General features: G+C 39.7%; 5 protein-coding genes across 5 annotated transcripts; 1 reads left to right on the forward strand and 4 right to left on the reverse strand.

Moving 5' to 3' along the window:
* Positions 1 to 267: 267 nt before the first annotated feature.
* L201_007887 (uncharacterized protein) lies at positions 268 to 2,685 on the reverse strand (the record flags this gene model as incomplete). The annotated part of the gene is made up of 9 exons (XM_066223589.1): positions 268 to 690; positions 768 to 848; positions 931 to 1,053; positions 1,130 to 1,462; positions 1,534 to 1,719; positions 1,795 to 1,991; positions 2,084 to 2,369; positions 2,434 to 2,570; positions 2,634 to 2,685. 9 exons carry the CDS (start codon positions 2,683 to 2,685, stop codon positions 268 to 270), a joined length of 1,818 nt encoding a protein of 605 aa, XP_066079686.1.
* Positions 2,686 to 2,994: 309 nt separating this feature from the next.
* On the reverse strand, positions 2,995 to 6,553 carry L201_007888 (uncharacterized protein; the record flags this gene model as incomplete). Its single annotated transcript, XM_066223590.1, has 12 exons — positions 2,995 to 3,758; positions 3,836 to 3,902; positions 3,976 to 4,101; positions 4,163 to 4,368; positions 4,423 to 4,510; positions 4,570 to 4,740; positions 4,805 to 5,195; positions 5,255 to 5,353; positions 5,408 to 5,523; positions 5,595 to 6,053; positions 6,113 to 6,452; positions 6,534 to 6,553. 12 exons carry the CDS (start codon positions 6,551 to 6,553, stop codon positions 2,995 to 2,997), a joined length of 2,847 nt encoding a protein of 948 aa, XP_066079687.1.
* Positions 6,554 to 7,174: 621 nt separating this feature from the next.
* On the forward strand, positions 7,175 to 10,210 carry L201_007889 (uncharacterized protein; the record flags this gene model as incomplete). Its single annotated transcript, XM_066223591.1, has 3 exons — positions 7,175 to 7,911; positions 7,972 to 8,774; positions 8,838 to 10,210. The coding sequence occupies 3 exons, from the start codon at positions 7,175 to 7,177 to the stop codon at positions 10,208 to 10,210; spliced, it is 2,913 nt and encodes a 970-aa protein (XP_066079688.1).
* Positions 10,211 to 10,358: 148 nt separating this feature from the next.
* On the reverse strand, positions 10,359 to 16,461 carry L201_007890 (uncharacterized protein; the record flags this gene model as incomplete). Its single annotated transcript, XM_066223592.1, has 32 exons — positions 10,359 to 10,385; positions 10,516 to 10,581; positions 10,675 to 10,755; positions 10,879 to 11,006; positions 11,104 to 11,270; positions 11,350 to 11,408; positions 11,519 to 11,872; positions 11,939 to 11,985; positions 12,078 to 12,168; positions 12,245 to 12,311; positions 12,371 to 12,387; positions 12,460 to 12,477; positions 12,535 to 12,618; positions 12,696 to 12,791; positions 12,873 to 12,963; positions 13,024 to 13,075; positions 13,130 to 13,160; positions 13,226 to 13,339; positions 13,406 to 13,434; positions 13,499 to 13,877; positions 13,953 to 14,250; positions 14,315 to 14,465; positions 14,534 to 14,653; positions 14,706 to 14,979; positions 15,055 to 15,077; positions 15,143 to 15,289; positions 15,366 to 15,611; positions 15,679 to 15,706; positions 15,778 to 15,888; positions 15,970 to 16,048; positions 16,140 to 16,168; positions 16,225 to 16,461. 32 exons carry the CDS (start codon positions 16,459 to 16,461, stop codon positions 10,359 to 10,361), a joined length of 3,741 nt encoding a protein of 1,246 aa, XP_066079689.1.
* Positions 16,462 to 16,545: 84 nt separating this feature from the next.
* L201_007891 (uncharacterized protein) lies at positions 16,546 to 17,078 on the reverse strand (the record flags this gene model as incomplete). Its single annotated transcript, XM_066223593.1, has 3 exons — positions 16,546 to 16,740; positions 16,810 to 16,847; positions 16,922 to 17,078. The coding sequence occupies 3 exons, from the start codon at positions 17,076 to 17,078 to the stop codon at positions 16,546 to 16,548; spliced, it is 390 nt and encodes a 129-aa protein (XP_066079690.1).
* Between the last annotated feature and the right edge of the window lie 19 nt (positions 17,079 to 17,097).

Consider the following 17,097-nt stretch of genomic DNA (forward strand, 5'->3'; position numbering starts at 1 on the left):
TGAAGTTAACAATTATACAATTAAAACAAATCATTAAAATCATTTTTCTTACTTTCATTTTCTCATCTAGGTTTTCCTACTTTGATCTATCTATATCATTTATCGATTATATATCGAAGTCATGCTATGAATATTGTTTCTATGCCTAATTCCTTTGGACTATAAAAACTGTGTCGATGTTCTATATGGTTGCATGCGGGATATGGGTTGACTATGCTAGGTATATACATATGCACAAGGTAATATGGGCAATTACTTTGCTTTTCATTATTGATTCAAAGCTCGTTTGACTCGAGACAGTGAATCTTCGAATCTCATCATCAAGAATCGGAGACCATTAAAGTCATGATCGTGTGAACGGCTTTCCTCCCCGGCTTTCCTTACAGCTTCATCCTGAGTCTGAAAGAAGAATTGAAGATCTTTCAACTTCGACTCAACAGCATTTAACCATTCTGTCAAATTCCCATCATTCTTCATGTTTTGATGGATATGCGTTATATCTTCTTTATCAAAATCTAATAAAAACCATAACAAAGTCAGACATTCTGTCCACCAAGTGATTATGAAAGGTGATTCTAGTAAATCAGGTATGGAAAGCTCAAATGTATTGTCCTGTGATTCCAGATCTTGATCTTTAGGAGATGGAAACAGGATCGGGAAGAGTATTCCTGTTAAGAGTGGTGATGATATCTGTAAAAGAGGACATAACATCAGCTTTTGTCGAGGTGATGCAAAAGTAATTTGTGCATATAATTCAGAGGACTGACCTTTTTCGAAGTTATGTTTTCTCTTAATAACGATAGTGATTGTATTCTTATGTTTTCGAAAGGATTTGCGGGTTCTAATAGCTATTCACAGAGATGATGATTAGCCACAACTAAACTAATCAACTGATTATTGAAGCGGAATGTAAAAGGTGTTGGTACTGACCTGTTTGAAAAGCATTACTTTATTGATGACTGAAAATTGTGTTGATATGATATTTTCGATTAGCTTGAATAAGGACAATCTCATCACAGAGGACGGATGTTGGGCTGTCAAAGGTACCAAGAGCTATAGACCGCTTGTCTGTTAGTTAATCAGATTACTGGGTATATATATACAATAGGGCTGAAAACGATTGACTTACCTCTAAAAGCATTGATGCATTATCATATTCGATCAGATCACCTTGATAATACCCATCTTTAGTTGACAAGCTATGGTGTATGAACGACCACAAATAGGTTATACCTGCATCTACACTTGATCCACTTAGTGCCGAGCATAATATTGGCATACTATCATCTATTGATGTTTCCGATATTGACGATTGAAAGACGATGGACACATCGTTACTGATCATTCTAGATGCAAGAAGATTAAGTGAGGCTAACGAAGCATGTACAGTGAGATGAGAAGGATTGATGATGTTTTGTAAAAGATCGTCAGGCGTAAAATTGAGAGCATCTGTCGTTATTGACTGAAACGTCATCGTTTGAAAAGCGGATATGTATTTAGCTTCCTACTCGATTGGAAGGGCTTTGCACTTACCCAAGCTTGATCTAAAATTTCTTGTCCTGCTTTCCAACCTTCCAAACCATCATCGATTAATTCCTGGGAATTTGGCATTTGCTTGAATTTTGGAAAAGTCTTCAAAAACCATCTTTCAGCTAATTTTGCATTTTGTTTGTGTCCCAATAGAGTAATTGCTTCAAATATTAAATTGGACAGAAGAGCCTATAAGTGTGATCATAAGTCGGAATGATAAGTTCGTATCCATTTATAGAGAAAATGATTCAACTAATAGCTTACACGTTGTTCACCGCCTTTATCACTTGTGGTTTGTACCCAATTCCAAATAGTATCCACCAATTCGCATAAACTCTTCGAAAGATTCCTTGATGAGTAAGAAGTAGTATGGTGAGATAAGATAGGCAAAGATGATGATATAGCTTCATTCAACGAAAGTAATGTTGGTGTACTTTTGGAATTTGGCAATTTAGGTATGGCTATAATGATGCAACCGTAAGATCTAGTATATCAGTTCCTATATTTGACGATAAATAAAAGAATTTCCTGGAAGATTGAAGCAACGACTAACCAACATTTAGGCAGCTTATGATCAACCCATACTCATCAATCAGCTCGGGCCAATTCACTCCATCATTTTCACTATCTTCTTCAAAGCCATCTTCATCATCTGATACTTGATATCCTTCTGCTCTATCTAATATAGATTGTATACCTTCATTTAGACCTAAAACAACTTCTCTTGATTTAGAATATTTGGCTATTAAGAAGATGATCTCTTTCGAAGAAGATATTATAGTGGATAGAGGAAGTAAGAGTGGTAGATATGTTAAAGATGTCTCGGATAATATCATTTCCTGTGCAAATTCTGTTAGCTATCAAGCTGAATATGTCGTGTTAATGATGTCAGACGGCACTCACTCGCTTCTTTGATTGTGCAGTTTCATCATCTTCATTCAGAATATCGAGTAATGTGTCACATACTGCTTGCTTCTTTACAAGATCTGTGGTAGTGAGATATTGCTCAATGATGGAAGCTAAAGTTTCACCTCCTTCTGCTAAAGTGGAGATCAGCTACTACTCTTAGAAGCATGGAAGTAATTGAGTCTGTTTTCACTCACGAGAGGAAAGGACTTCGTTTAAAGACCTCGATAAGCTCGATAGATCTTCCATCCTCCAAAGTTATGTATGTATCAACGAGTAAGGAGAAAGAAATAAAACAAGAGCACTACACAAATATTGTTTATAAGTGGACAAAAATGTGGAGGGATCCAAGCGTTTCATGGTCGCGCCTGATCTTTGTCGTGTGAGTTGCGCTCAATAGTTTTAAATGCTCAATTAGAGGGATCAAATTGGGCAAGTCTTGTTAATATGCATGTATGTATATTATTTGACGATATTACAACAACCAAGTATATGATAATGGTATGCTAGACAATCTATGTAAATGTATTGATTATTGTGTATTGGTTATGGATACAATCAAGATTTTACCCCTATTCTTCTCGACGCCAATTTCATCCTTGATCTCAATGATAAAGGTTTTAAAATGCTTGACCTTTTTATTGTTTCTTTTGTTTCCTTAAGATCCTCTGTCTTCTGCTTCTTCTTGATCGGCGTGCTTTGATCCCTTATATCGATTCTTGACCAATCTATCGACAAGATCAACCTTTTGACCGGTGAAGTGGGTCGAATGGCATTGCGTTGAGGTGATTTTCGGGGAGAAGTTTGAACAAGGGGAATGGGTAATAATGGTCCGAATGCTATGATGTTACTTGGAGATCCGGACGGCCTAGGGATTTCTTGAGGTACTGTTGCTGAAGAAATGGTGGGAATTGGTGAAGGTCTTGTAATATGTGAAGGACTTGTGATTTGTGGTCTCAAGTGATCGGGAATAAGTGGTTGATTACTATCGAAAAGTCCTCCATCATCAGCAATGAGTTCTGTAAGCTTTTTTGCAGTTTGTAATTGCTTTCCACTATCTTTCGGCCGACCTGAAGGATTTGGAGTAGGTGATGAATCTCTGAAGAATTGCACAAGATTTGGTTCCGACTTGACCCTTTTTGGTGATATAGGTGATTTAGGTGAAACCAACACTGGTACGTCAATCAGGTTGACGGTTGAGTGCGATCTCCATAAAGCACGTATGGAATCCTCTCCTGAGGGTGGTGAGTAAGGTGAATTCAAAGGTACATTGTAACCTAGTGATTGATGAGCTGTTATGATGAGACCTTGAGACGATAGTGCTTTTCAAAAGTATGTCAGTTTCGTATATCCTGCAAGGAAACATAGGATCGCTATAAAAGCTGTAATGGATACTTACCATCCACCCATCCCCTTTCTGACGGTTCATAGATTTTCTGCAGCCTTGGCCAACGTAATTCATATAGCTAATCGACATACCCGAATCAGATCAAAAGGACTAGGTATTCCCGGCGATAATGCAAGAAGTACTAAGCTTACTTCGGATCCTGGCAGTTTCTGAAATCCTGCTCCCATGACTTCAGCGCATAGAGGCTTTTCGAACATTACTGAAGGAGGCGTCATTCCTTTTTGTAAGGTGTACGTCCATGATAAGCCTATGAGCCTCTACAAGTACAACATTGTTAGCTGAGTCAATCACACGGAATAGCATCAAGAATCAGCTCACCCTTTTAAATGGGTCATCCTTGTCAAACGGTTTACTACCCCATCTACCATGTCTCAAACATTCATTATAATATTCCAATTGAATTCGGTCGGGCCCATAAGATACTCTAAATAAGATTTCGAAGTGTGGCAATTCTCTATGCGATGTCACTCTGCTACTGTTCGTAAGGACGCCAAGGTAGAATGTTGTGAAGACTGATGTGTCGACTAAATGGATCGTGTCAGATGATTTCTTCTGAATGATGATACGACCACACTAACCCCTTAGATCCCTTGCACGATCAATATCCCAACCTGCTCCCAAGAGGATTAGGTCGATGCAATCCCCTAGATTTGGTATATAGTCCTTCTACTCCAGTCTATAAGTCAGCCTAAGCCATGCGTATCAGATGGCGAACATCATCTCACTTTCAATTTGACCCACTGCCATCTCATATTAGTATACGTAGAATTGGACGCTTTCAGCACCAGCCCTTCTTCTCGTCGATCACTGCTAAGCTGAAAAGCCTTCTCTAACGATTCAAGAGCCGCATTTCTATTCGCGCTTAGATTGATTTTGGTTCTTTCCGCCAACTGGGACTGAATGCCAGGAACTCTGTTAGCTGAAAGGATCCTTGCCAGACGAGAAGATCGCACAGCTTACAAAACCGTGAATTGGTCTGATAGTTTCTTCCAGCAAAGCTCTCCTCTCTTCATATCTACGATGCAGAAGGTTTTGCCCATTTAAAAATAGTATATCGAAGAAGACTAGGAAAAGATGCCTATTTCTTTGTTTTGGTAATCCAAAGTCTGGTTCCAGAGGGGTAGCAGAAGCCGTCACACCCGCAAGACCAAGCCACCAGAATTCCTCGATACCTGGACCTCTACTGCCTTCTCTAGAACTTTCGTTATACGGTACAACTTCGGCTTCAAGTATAACAGTAGATGGCTGCTTTGAACCAGGGGTTTCCGTCATACTTTTCAGTCTGCGCAATAGTGCTGGATGCATCGGTAGATCTGTAGGTATCGGTATGTTCAACGACGCTAGAATTATTCTGTGAATAACTATTTCAGCTATGTTGTTTTCGCAGATCTTGACGAAAAAGCAGCTCACGAATGTGCATTCATTCTGTCTATAGTGCTATTCCTGGTCGATTTACTAAACACCGTTATTCTCGGTTCATCACTTGTATAATCAACGTGAATCTGCATTCTACCATATGGAGTCAGCATTCCAGCTGCAGGATGACAATAACAGACGATTTACCTATACCCATCGTATTTTGTTTCCGCCCAGATCTCATTAGCAGGATGAGCATATTTGGTTCCCGTGAATTCACTCAAGGCATCGGCTATGGATCGACCTTTTTTGCATTTCGGTATCTACGCATAAAGCAGGTCAGTTCTCTTCTTTGTGACTGTCAATGTAATCACTTTTAAGACGGAAAGCATACCTTGACGTTTGTACCGATAACGGGACCGGTCATAACGATTTCTTCCCAGTTTTGTTGATCCAGTTTTTCCACCAAATCAGCACATTTATCTAAATCACCTCTCCCACCAATATAGAATTCCCACATCCGTTTATCCCAAACTAACATTGCATCTCGTAAAGTTAACTGATCAGGCCCGGTATTAGTTTTCATTCTCAACATTGTCGTGGGATTTCGAACTGGTAATCTAGGTAAAGGATTTAATAGTGGTCTTAGATCTCTTAGGATTATTTGAGTTAATACTGATATACTGAAAGGTGATAAATTCGATTCTCGATATAGAGTTGTTAGTATAACTTGAGGTGACTTGAAATTTGGAGGATTTTGCGATAATTGTGAAAATGACGATGAAGCTGCTAATTCATCTAAAAGATTATCGATTTCCTTGATCGATACCGTAGATTTGCGATCAGATATCGACTATTAACTCCAGCTTGAGGTTAATATGTATAGTCACATACTAAATGTCAGAAGCTCACTTTGTTCCTCAGCGAGATTTCCACTTCTTTGCCTAAACATCCTGTTCCGCTATCACTATTATCCCAACTAACACAATCCCACTTTAACAACCCTTTCAATCCTAATATCCTCTCTAGCTCAGTCGCGAGTTTATTCTCTTTCAAGCCATATCTTCTTCTTGATCCTTCATGTGGGAATAGAAGTCTGAAAATATGTTTTCCAGTTCCAGGAGGGAAAGGTTTTGGTAGATGATTCAACCATGATTGAAAAATCTTACTTGGCGGTAATGCTTTGGCTACTTTAGTGCTCGTTTGTGCAGATTTAGGTGGATTACCAAGATGATAAACTAGTTTTGCATAACTATACAGAATGTGTCAACAGTAATCCCCGAAATGTATTACAGATCGAAAAGAATACTTGTCCGCTTGAGATGCAACTTACCTCTCAAAGGGAATATCCATATTCACAAAAAGTCATTCCCGTTACTCACAAATTTCCGAACAAACACCATAACCTCGATGAGTATTTCGATTATCTATATACAGCTATGAGACATATTGGAACGATATATACACAGACAGCACAAAGTATGAGGATAAACAAGAATCTGCTCTGAGCTTTATATCTATAAATGGGAGAATGCAATAAGAGTCAGTTTTTGAGTTGACGTCAACTGGTAAATGATTTTGAAAACATCAACGCATCGAGCTTAGACGCGTCAAAACCATTCCTTTGGTTCCTTTGGTTCCTTCGGAATGATCGGAGATAAAGGACCGGATGTAGACTACTTTAGCATAATCACTATATGCAGATACCTTATTCGCTTAACCCATTTAACGTTTCAACCCCAGATGATACTTGAATATGCGATCAACATTGTTACCTTGTTCATCGTTCTTACCGTCGGAACTCTTCTCTCTGTTTACAACTCTAATTAGTCACCACCATTGTTAACCATAACTACTTTTTGCCTAAACTTGAACCGATATATGCCGTATCATAAGAAAGTAAGACTAGTAAATTTTCCTAATTTCTAATTCTCCTCATTCAACGTAGAGCGGAACAATCGGTTCCACATCAAGATGTCTTCTGCTGTCCAAACAACGCCCACACCAACGGAAGCTAGAGCTAAAAGAACACACGCTAGAAGATCATGCGATGTCTGTAAAGTTCGTAAAACAAGGTGTGAATTACCTGATCTTGATGTACCATCTGGACCTAATCCATTGCCAACGGACAAAGCATGTCATAGATGTAGAGTATTAGCATTACCTTGTATTGTAGATGATAGTGGTAAAAAATCAAGAAAGAGAACAAGGGATGATTCCAATTCAAAACAAACTGATTTACCTGGAACGTCGAACGCGTTAACATCCAACGAAGTAGGTCAAAGTACACCAAAGACTGGTAATACAAGCAAAAGAAGATCTACAAAAGGGAACAATCGAAATGAAGGTCCATCCACCAATACTCTCCAAGCTCAGCAAACAAATTCAAAACCTTTGGCTAGAAGACAAAGCATTTTAAATCATTCTTTAGATGTCTTACATGGTATATCGCCGCTACCAAACTCACAACAACCGGCATCTTTAGATGAAGCTACTAGGATACCTTCTGAGATACCTTTATACGAAACTAATGATACGGCAGATCAATCGAGAAGTATGAAACTACATGGTAGACCAGCAGAACTAGCTTGTGCAATGTTAAAGGTAGCTTACGGCAAAACCACTGTGAAGAGACGGCCAGACCGAGATGAAGAAGATATCAATCTGAATGAAGTGGTAGATGAGCCTATGAGAGCAAGATTACAACATGGGTAAGCTGGTTTTACTTCTGTCCCATCACTGTTCAATGTTGTTTAACCGGATATTCATAGTTTTACGCAACTAAAGACATTTCACCCTCATCTTGACACGTTCGACCAAGTCTACACGACATACAACAATTCTCCCGACTTCGCTGTCAGTCTTTTACTATCAGTTTTACTCTACTTATCCAGTCTGTCACTTCAGTCAGATGAACCAGTCCAACACCTTCGTACCACTTTAACGCCATATATCTCTTATTTGCGTGATCGGGTCTTACTTCAGCTCACGCGATCCTTTGCTGCTTTACAAGCCCTTGATCTTCTATCCGTGCATGCACCACTAGGAGTCCTTCCATTACAACCGACAAGCTTGAAGGATTTGGCTGTTGCTAGAGGTATGACGCTTTCTGGGAAATGTCTCATGGAAACCTTAGAATTTAGTCGATTGATTGATCAGATCATGATTGGTCCAGGTCTCGTCTTTGCTTTTGAATGTACAGATTTCTGGTTATGGTGTAGTTTGATCGCAGATCAAGCTTCAATCACGTTTGAGGATTTTGAGCCTTTAAAACCATCAAAACTGAATGAAGCGCGCAGAATTACCGAGAATATAATGAATTACAAGGAACGTTCAGATGTATGGCAAGATGGTATAAGCCAAGGTGATATAGCTGTTTTAGTCGGTAGACTGTCGATCTGTGATAAATTAGCTAGATTTGAAGAAATGTTGGACACAATGTCTAGAATTAGAGGTACATTAGATATAAGTTCAAGAAATTCAAACTTTGATCCTGTAAGAGCCATTCTCAACGAATTTGAGAGTTTCGAAAGACGTATGGAAGATGTTGATAGACGACATGATACAATCATGGGTGAGTTTTTCGTTCTTTGACCTGATCATAAGCTGATCGTCCGGAAATATCGTTGTTGAATAGGTATATTGGTTGAACATTCTCAAGGCGTTGAATCTGGTTGGTTATCTTATCGTCCGATACGTCGCAGATACGAAACAGGCAAGATATATGTGACAGGTCTAAGAATGCTTATGGCTACTCACTATTTACCTGGATGTTTATACGCCTATGAAGGATTGCCACCTGGATTGATGCCCCCGCAAGCTGTATCATATGCTATATCAAGAGCACACAATCCTTCTGATATTGTGAAATTTATAACAGATACTACACCACCTAAACCGGCTGTTGAAGCCGTATGGGACTGGGGTAGAAGAAGAGGTGTAAACACTGAAGCATGTTTAGTTAATTGTGCGGAATTAGGTCAAACTCTAGTTAATGATTTATTATCAACTTCAACAACGGCTAGTAGTAGTAATTCAACTACAACCATTGTGCCATTACATGAAGTCATCTGTATCGCTAATGAAGCAGCAAAGGTATTAATTGAAATGGAAGCTGGTACAATACAGATTCTGAGATCAACAAATCAAATTCATAAAGCATTCAGAGAAAGATCTTGGTTAGTAGTCATGAATCAAGTTTCTCAAATTTTAAGATCAATTGGTATGTTAGCACCACCAATAGATAATGAAAATTCGCAAGGTGATTCTTTAGCAAATGGTTGTAGTAATTTAATCGGTTCAATGGTTAGATCAGCTGAAGAATGGACAAAGTCTTTGGAAAAAGAGATTCCAATCGATCCTCAGATTCAAGACCATCCTTCGCATTCTCATTCACATCAACACCATCAGCAACCAGACGATGATAGCAATTTACCTCCTCACCTTTTAAATTCCAATGGTTCCAACAATAATCTCAACAATGGCAATAATCATAATCATGGTTATTCTCAATCACCAAATGATCAGCAACAAACTCCATCGCATCCACCACCACCTAATCTACATGAATCGTTGAGACAATCTTCAAGTGCAGGATTAGCTTCGGGTCATCATCAGTATATGGATAGCTCTGATAGATGGATGGCATCTGAGTCGACTGAAAGTAGTTCACAACACCCGCCTCCACCGCCGCAATCTGCACCCGCAGGTCATGCGCATCCATCTCAACAATTACAGCATTCTGTGATGACGGATCAAAGGCATCAACAGAATTACCACCATCCACCATATCCTAACAACGGCGATGGGCACCATCCTGGCCCACCTCAATCCGGTCCTTATCCCAATACAGCATTAGACCAACTGTTATCTGAGATGTTCTGCTATAATCTACCTTCACAACAAGCACGTCCAGGTCATATTACGCAACAACAACAACATCACCATACACAAGAGCATCACCATCATCAGCAGATACAAGGCTCTTGGCCTCAAGATATGAGATCATAAATATGGGTCATGTTAACAGTCAGATACAGTCATTCGGCTAGCTTTTTATGCATGATAAGGCGGGGCCGAGATGAGAAGAATAGTTATCATAAATACAGTATAAAACGCATGTAAATTTGGTATCTTGATAGCTTCAGGCCCGATTTCGTTAAATCACGTCCTTTCGTACGAGGTTCTATCCGATTGCAAATGACGGATCAGCTCACTGAATCACTAAAGCGAAGTATTCGCTGGGTCCGAACGGGAGTGCGTGGAGTCCAGGTTATGAAGTAGTATATTTGCTACATTCCGATAACGCAACTCACTGATTTATCACAAAGTCGTCTGAAAGTGGATCCTGGCTTATTGTATAAGTTTTCCGGAGTATCGTACTTAACGCAGATAATGGAAAGACAGCAATAGAGTAGTCAATGATATATACAAGAAAGAGATGCAAGATGTAGAAAACACTCCACCTCACTCACCTCCACTAATTCACCTTGATCCAACACTAGTATCTTATCATAATTCTTGATTGTTGAAATTCGATGTGCGATAGATAATATCTACAAGGGTTTCGTAAGTCAACGTCATATTGTCAAATCAATTGGTCAATAAGACAAGGACAATACTGATTCCTTCCAGCCTGATGGCTGTAGGTAGCCAAAAAGGAAAAAGGATATGCTCACAGGGGTATAGGGGAATTCATTCTGGATAATTTCCTGAATTAGAGTGTCAGTTTCCAAATCGACTGATGAAGTAGCTTCATCCAAAACCAGAATTTTTGATTCTGTTGCCAATGCTCGTAAGAGTGTAACTTTAATAACATAAAGCTCAGTCATTAGTAACTGATAGGGGGGAGAATAGTGCTTTGACGGTATAGCAGCAGAATCTTCGTAATAATTCCGACTCACTTAGCTGTCTTTCCCCTACACTAAAATTTGTACCTTCATTAACAACCACATAATCCAGTTTGAGCTTCTGCTTCAAAGTTAAAGATACTTTCGAATTCCTGATAATCAAATTAAGTGAATCATTCAATTTCGCATCGGTATATTGTCCTGTAGGATCGATATTTTCACTGTATCCATAACGTCGCAAGATCAGCAATATGTTGCAGCTAGTCGAGAAATATTATAAGGGTATCGAGTTGAGCTTACCGGATAGTTCCACTAAATAGGAAAGGATCTTGAGGAATTATCGAGATTCTTTCTCTTAGCTGGATATATGCGTAAAGTGATTTCCCATCAGTCACAGTGACATCTTTACCTCCCATCCACGTAATCACTCCATCTTCACTCGTAATAGTAAATTGTTCCGAGAACTTACAGTACTGAGTCCAAGAGTACTTATATCGATTTCATCAATCATGATTTTTCCACCAGAACCGTTATCCTCAACGGTATATCTTCGATCAGTAATCTCGACTAATCTGAATAATGCTTGAATCAAACTACTTTTACCTGAACCTGTTCTGCCAATAATACCAATCTTTTCACCTTTTTCAATACTGAAATTCAGCTTCTTCAATGCTAAAGGTAATTCAGGCCTATATTTCATAGACACATTACTAAATTCAATTTTGCCTTCATTTGGCCAATCGCTAAGAGGTGGATCATCAGGTAGTATCGATGCAGCTTCGGGAGGTAATTCCGTATAATTTTGAACTCTTTCAACCGTATTCTGTCATACTCATTAGCTCCGTTCCTCCTGATCCGATAATAAGGGGAGAAGATAAATGTAAATCACCATTAATAGAATAGCTTCAGTCACAGATCCAACTAATCTAGTCAAAGCTGTGAAACTCTGGTCAGCTTTACGACATAAGAGAAGGCTGCAAAGCGAAGGTCAAAGAGGGAATTCACAGATGAAGTAAATTCAAACTCACTGGAGGTAGAAAGCATGACATAACTTAATACTACACCAAGTTTGGCTGCAGAAACTGTCTCTCTCCAGATTATACCACACATAGACACAACCTAAATGTCAAGCAAAACAAGCACGATTTTAGACAATTGGTCTGAGGTAGACCTGTGGACGTCTAAGGTAACTCACCAAGACAGAAAGGATGCTAACGAAGCCTACTCTATGACCCAGCCAACTGTTGACGAACGTGACATGACTGATTGTCAGTGATAAACCGATGAAATTAACGATGCCGGATAATACTGTACCACTTACAACCCTTGAGTGAAACCCTAAACACATGAACAATCGTATCAGCCAAATTGAATGGCTCTGCTCTGCAAGAGGGAAAGTCATAGACTCACACTGATCATGATTGCGGACTAAAGGTACAATCAGTATCAGCGGATAATTCTTGGTGCATACTCAGACCAACTTACCAGATGAGTGTTTATGGATCCCTCTAATCTTCTTTGAAACAGATTTTCCTTCTTGAAAGCTCGAATAACGGCAAGGCCACTAAGCTGTGATCGGAAATGATGCATATAAATTCTCTCTCGGTGACTCCATGCAGTAACCACACACGAGACTGCTGACTCACTTGTTCGCCCAAATTCGTATAAATTTGACTTCTCAACACCGATACTAATTTATTGATATCCCTTGAGATTCTTCGATAGAATCTAACGGTAATCCACTGGGATGGAAATGACTCCATTAATATCAGTAATGTGCTTGGTGATCTGAGGATTATTTCGGGTAAAAGGAGATTACCCACATCATAGTACAAGATCGGAATGAAGATTACACCGGCCAAGGGATAAGTATACAGTACTAGGCCAATAGAGCCTACAATCGTCAAGGCGCCACTGACAAACAACGATAGGACCTAATTAATCGCGGATCTTAGTAGGATGTCTGTCACTTACCTGAAGACATTGTACCAAGTTGATGCTATCTTATCATCCAAAATCTCGACATCTATAAAATTTCGATTCAGCAAACATGATGTAAGCCTTTTTTCCATCAACACACCTTTTGATAACCGGTTAAGAATCCTTCCGGTCTGATTAAAAGCTTTGTTAGCAGATCGGAAAACGGCTCATGCGATGAGAGTGATCTGCAGCTTACAGGCGTTCTATCATGCCAAGAAGTAGGACTTCTGATAACCCCATGCCAAGCTTGATTGAACATGTTATAAGACGCCTTGATACCTGCCAAAAACATGGCATATATTGCACCACACTGAGAGAATCCAACAATCAGCTAGGCCAAAGGGACAAAGATAAATCATAGTGATAGCTGGCTCACCGTGAAAGTAGCCATGCATACACCCAAACCTGTCGAAAGGAGGTTTAACGGCTTTCGACTTTCGTTGATATCAGACCCTAGGTTCTTACTCACCTGCGTAAATCCGCATATACTCCCCCTGGACAAAAGACTTTAATCGGTCTTCAGACCAATATCCTAGGAGTACTGTGTTCAGTACGCTCGCAACCTGAGCTAAAATCAACAAGATTGAGAAGCATATTACGATGGCGAACGACCCGATGAATTTGACATATTTGCGATAAGTTTTCCCGGCAATGTCACCTTCAGGCTTCTCTTCGTCTACAATTAATCTTGTTATTTGTTGCATTCCTTGTTTATCATCAGAATTCTTTGAGCTTTCGGTGCTGTTGATTGCATTTTGAGTGGACTCAACATCGCTGTGTTCGTTTTCCAAAGCTTGGCGACACTGTTCGAAATGCGACCTGAAAGACGCTTCTTGAGCTATTAGATCCTATAACATTGTTTGCGCATCAGTCAATCACGAACCGGGATTCTAGTAAATTGTCATCCTTTTGGCAAGACCTACTGAGAAGGTCCCTGTTTGTACGATTTTCCCAATCCCATCAGTACTGATATCCATGACCACTACCGTATCAGCATATGGCAGTATGTCCAGCTTGTGGGTCACCATGATTCTTGTTCTGTCAGCTAGTGGACCACCTAGCATACAATGATCCATACTATGTTGAGCGACATGAGGGTCGACGGCAGAAAGGGGATCATCAAGAAGGACAATATCACTATCTTGATATGCTGCACGTGCTATACATATACGTTGACGTTGTCCGCCTGAAAGTGTTATTCCTTTTGATCCAACTTCGGTTCTACAGCAGTATCAAAAAAATCAGTTCTCGGTGAGTGCAAATGATCGTTATCAAGGCTGCTTACAATTCTTTGCTAGGCCACATATCGATATCTCTCCTTAAGCCGGATGCATCGATAGCTTTCTGAAGTCTCTCTTCATTCACTTCGGCATTATCTGCATAAAATGTGATATTTTCTCGTATAGTCCCGGATTGAAGCCAGGCTTGTTGAGGGACTGATTGGGAGATGATCATCAGCTCAGCTATCGTCGTACGAGTCTGTTAAGCTTTCAGATGCACTGACCATAGCCGACGGAACCACCAAATCGAACATGACCCTTGACCTGCTTCATCTCGTTAAGTAGACCATACACCAGAGCTGATTTACCTGCCCCTACACGTCCTACCACGCAGACCAAAGAACCTAAAGCGGGTGTTAGCGGATTCTTGTTGTTAATGAATGTCGAACAGCTTACCTCGTGGTATTCTCAAGTCGATGTCGACCAAGGAGAATGGCTTTCCTTGTTCCGCCTGTGCATACTCCTGTTGAACAGGCGTATAGTCCAGCTTGATTCTCCGCCGCCAAAAAGATAAATCTCGTAATCCTTTCCATACATTATCTACTAATCCGGCAGGCGGGCCTGCACTTTCTGTATCCGTATTGGAATCTTCGAATTGGAAATCCCCCTTCACATCGACCGCGTATTCTGCATTCTTGTCGATTATCAGATTTTCCCTGATTTCCTCTGCCTGATGAGCAAAGAAATTGTTAGTCGTTGGACAGAATGACAGGTGTAGTAGTCCCCGCGGAAAGGTCAGACTCACTTTGAGTAAAGAACCGACACGAGCTATATAAGATGTATGGTATTTTAGTGGTATCACGTTATGAACAAAACCTGGAACGTCGACTCACAAATTCCAACACTAACCTGACTCAATGTGTTTAAGACGTCCGGCAAAGCAGCGATGGGATTTTTGATATTATTGAAATATTGAAGACTGGAAAAAATGACAGCTGCATCAAGTTTGTGACCAAGTGAAGCATATGTGATGAATGTAGCTGAACCGAAATAATCAGCATTTGATTCAAGCAAGATTAGGCAATATTGAATGTGTATATCGTAAAGTAGACTCACATATAGCTGCTAAAGTGGGTAAGAATCCCATCATAGCTGACAAAACAGATTTAGTCAGATTGCTTGATTTGAATTTCTTCAATTCTTCTTTCCTCATATCGCTGATCTTATCGCTGAAATACGCTTCATATGCGTACAACTTGATGGCTTTTATATTTCCCAAAGCTTCTGATAAAAGCCTTACACGTTCATCAATTACTTGATTTTGAGATTTACGAAGTTTGGATATGTATTTGAACATTACCACTAAGCGAAATACTCAATTTAATTAGTTTACTATACCTTCATGCAACGGTAAACAATCATGAATCACCTTTTAGAGGTACAGCTAGAAATATAACCTGTTTAATGTTATTTCTATATTAGGTCTGATCTGTTAAAAAAGGCTGAATAGGATTGATCGAAAACTTACACCTAATCCAACAAAAGCGGAATAACCCAACTGCCAATACAACAGTGCCACAGATGCTATAACCTGAGCTGGAGTACAAATAATTTCGGTTGATTGATCAACAGCACTATCCTAAAGATTAAAATCGGGAATGCGTTAGTATCACACGCAAAATAGCTGAAAATTTATGCCGATTTCTTTTGAAGATCTCACAATGAATGCTGTATCCACCGATACCATTGTAGTGATTTTACCATCCGTCATCTGCACCCTTGATTTATTTGATAATCTCCTATTTGGCCGATAAGAATATGAATTAGTGTCATCTTTATTTCATGACCGGAAAATGTGAAAATCAGCTCGAAATGCTATTGAAAACCTACATTGCTTTCCTGGAAATCATGGTTGTGACCTAATACTACCCATCAGTATCCAGGGCATAACTCGATTACAAAATGCATGACTCACCGCAGATCCTACTAACTTTCCACCTAATTTCGATCTCCAATTATTGTGATAAAGTATAGACGACGCAACTGATAAAACCATCCACATTGTAATTGCGATGAAAATCATATAGCCTATAGACATTGGAGGCACGGGGCCATCCGTATCTTGGTTGTGTTTGTGGGCAGAATGCCAATCATGAGCGAGAGAAATTTGATTTAAAAAGTCTTTCATGATCAACGGTACACCTGTTCTCATTCCCACTAGATAAGAGCTCATATATAGATAGTCAGTGCTACACCAATGATATCCTTGTTTATCGCCAGAGAATTGGGTATAATACTACTCACGACCTAAAAGTTTGGTAAAATTCATCCACCACCATTGTTTCCATATAGTAAAGTAGATAGCTTTGAATAGACTCTGATCGTAAGCTGAATCAGGTTTATCAGCAACGTTTTCCTCAGCACGATATCTTTCAGAGCGTAGCGAAGGCGGTACACGTTTCATGTAGTTGCTCTCGAGTTTGTCACCCAGCTGTGTGATGATATCAGCTTGGTCATACCATCACGGGCCAACAAAAGAGGGAAAGGTATTGGCGCTTACAGTTCTAGCTTGGAGACCGAAGCTCAGGTCCTTCAAGTCTACACAAAGCATGTTAGCCATTAGATTTTGTTCTAAAAGACATGGACGTGCAGGGAAATACGTATTTACTTACCATTTGCTTCAATATTCCTCGAGTAAGCGAGTCTGAGAGCCGGTCCTGCCCAATTGAGAAAGAAATTCGATATCAAACTTGAATCTTTGTAAGGTAATGGTTGACCTTTGAAAGCTTCTGGTGGGGCATTTGTAGCTCGCCAAAATAGATAAGACATGATTCAATGCAGTAGGAAT

Source organism: Kwoniella dendrophila, chromosome 11 (assembly GCF_036810415.1).
Source record: "Kwoniella dendrophila CBS 6074 chromosome 11, complete sequence".
NCBI classification, from domain to species: domain Eukaryota; kingdom Fungi; phylum Basidiomycota; class Tremellomycetes; order Tremellales; family Cryptococcaceae; genus Kwoniella; species Kwoniella dendrophila.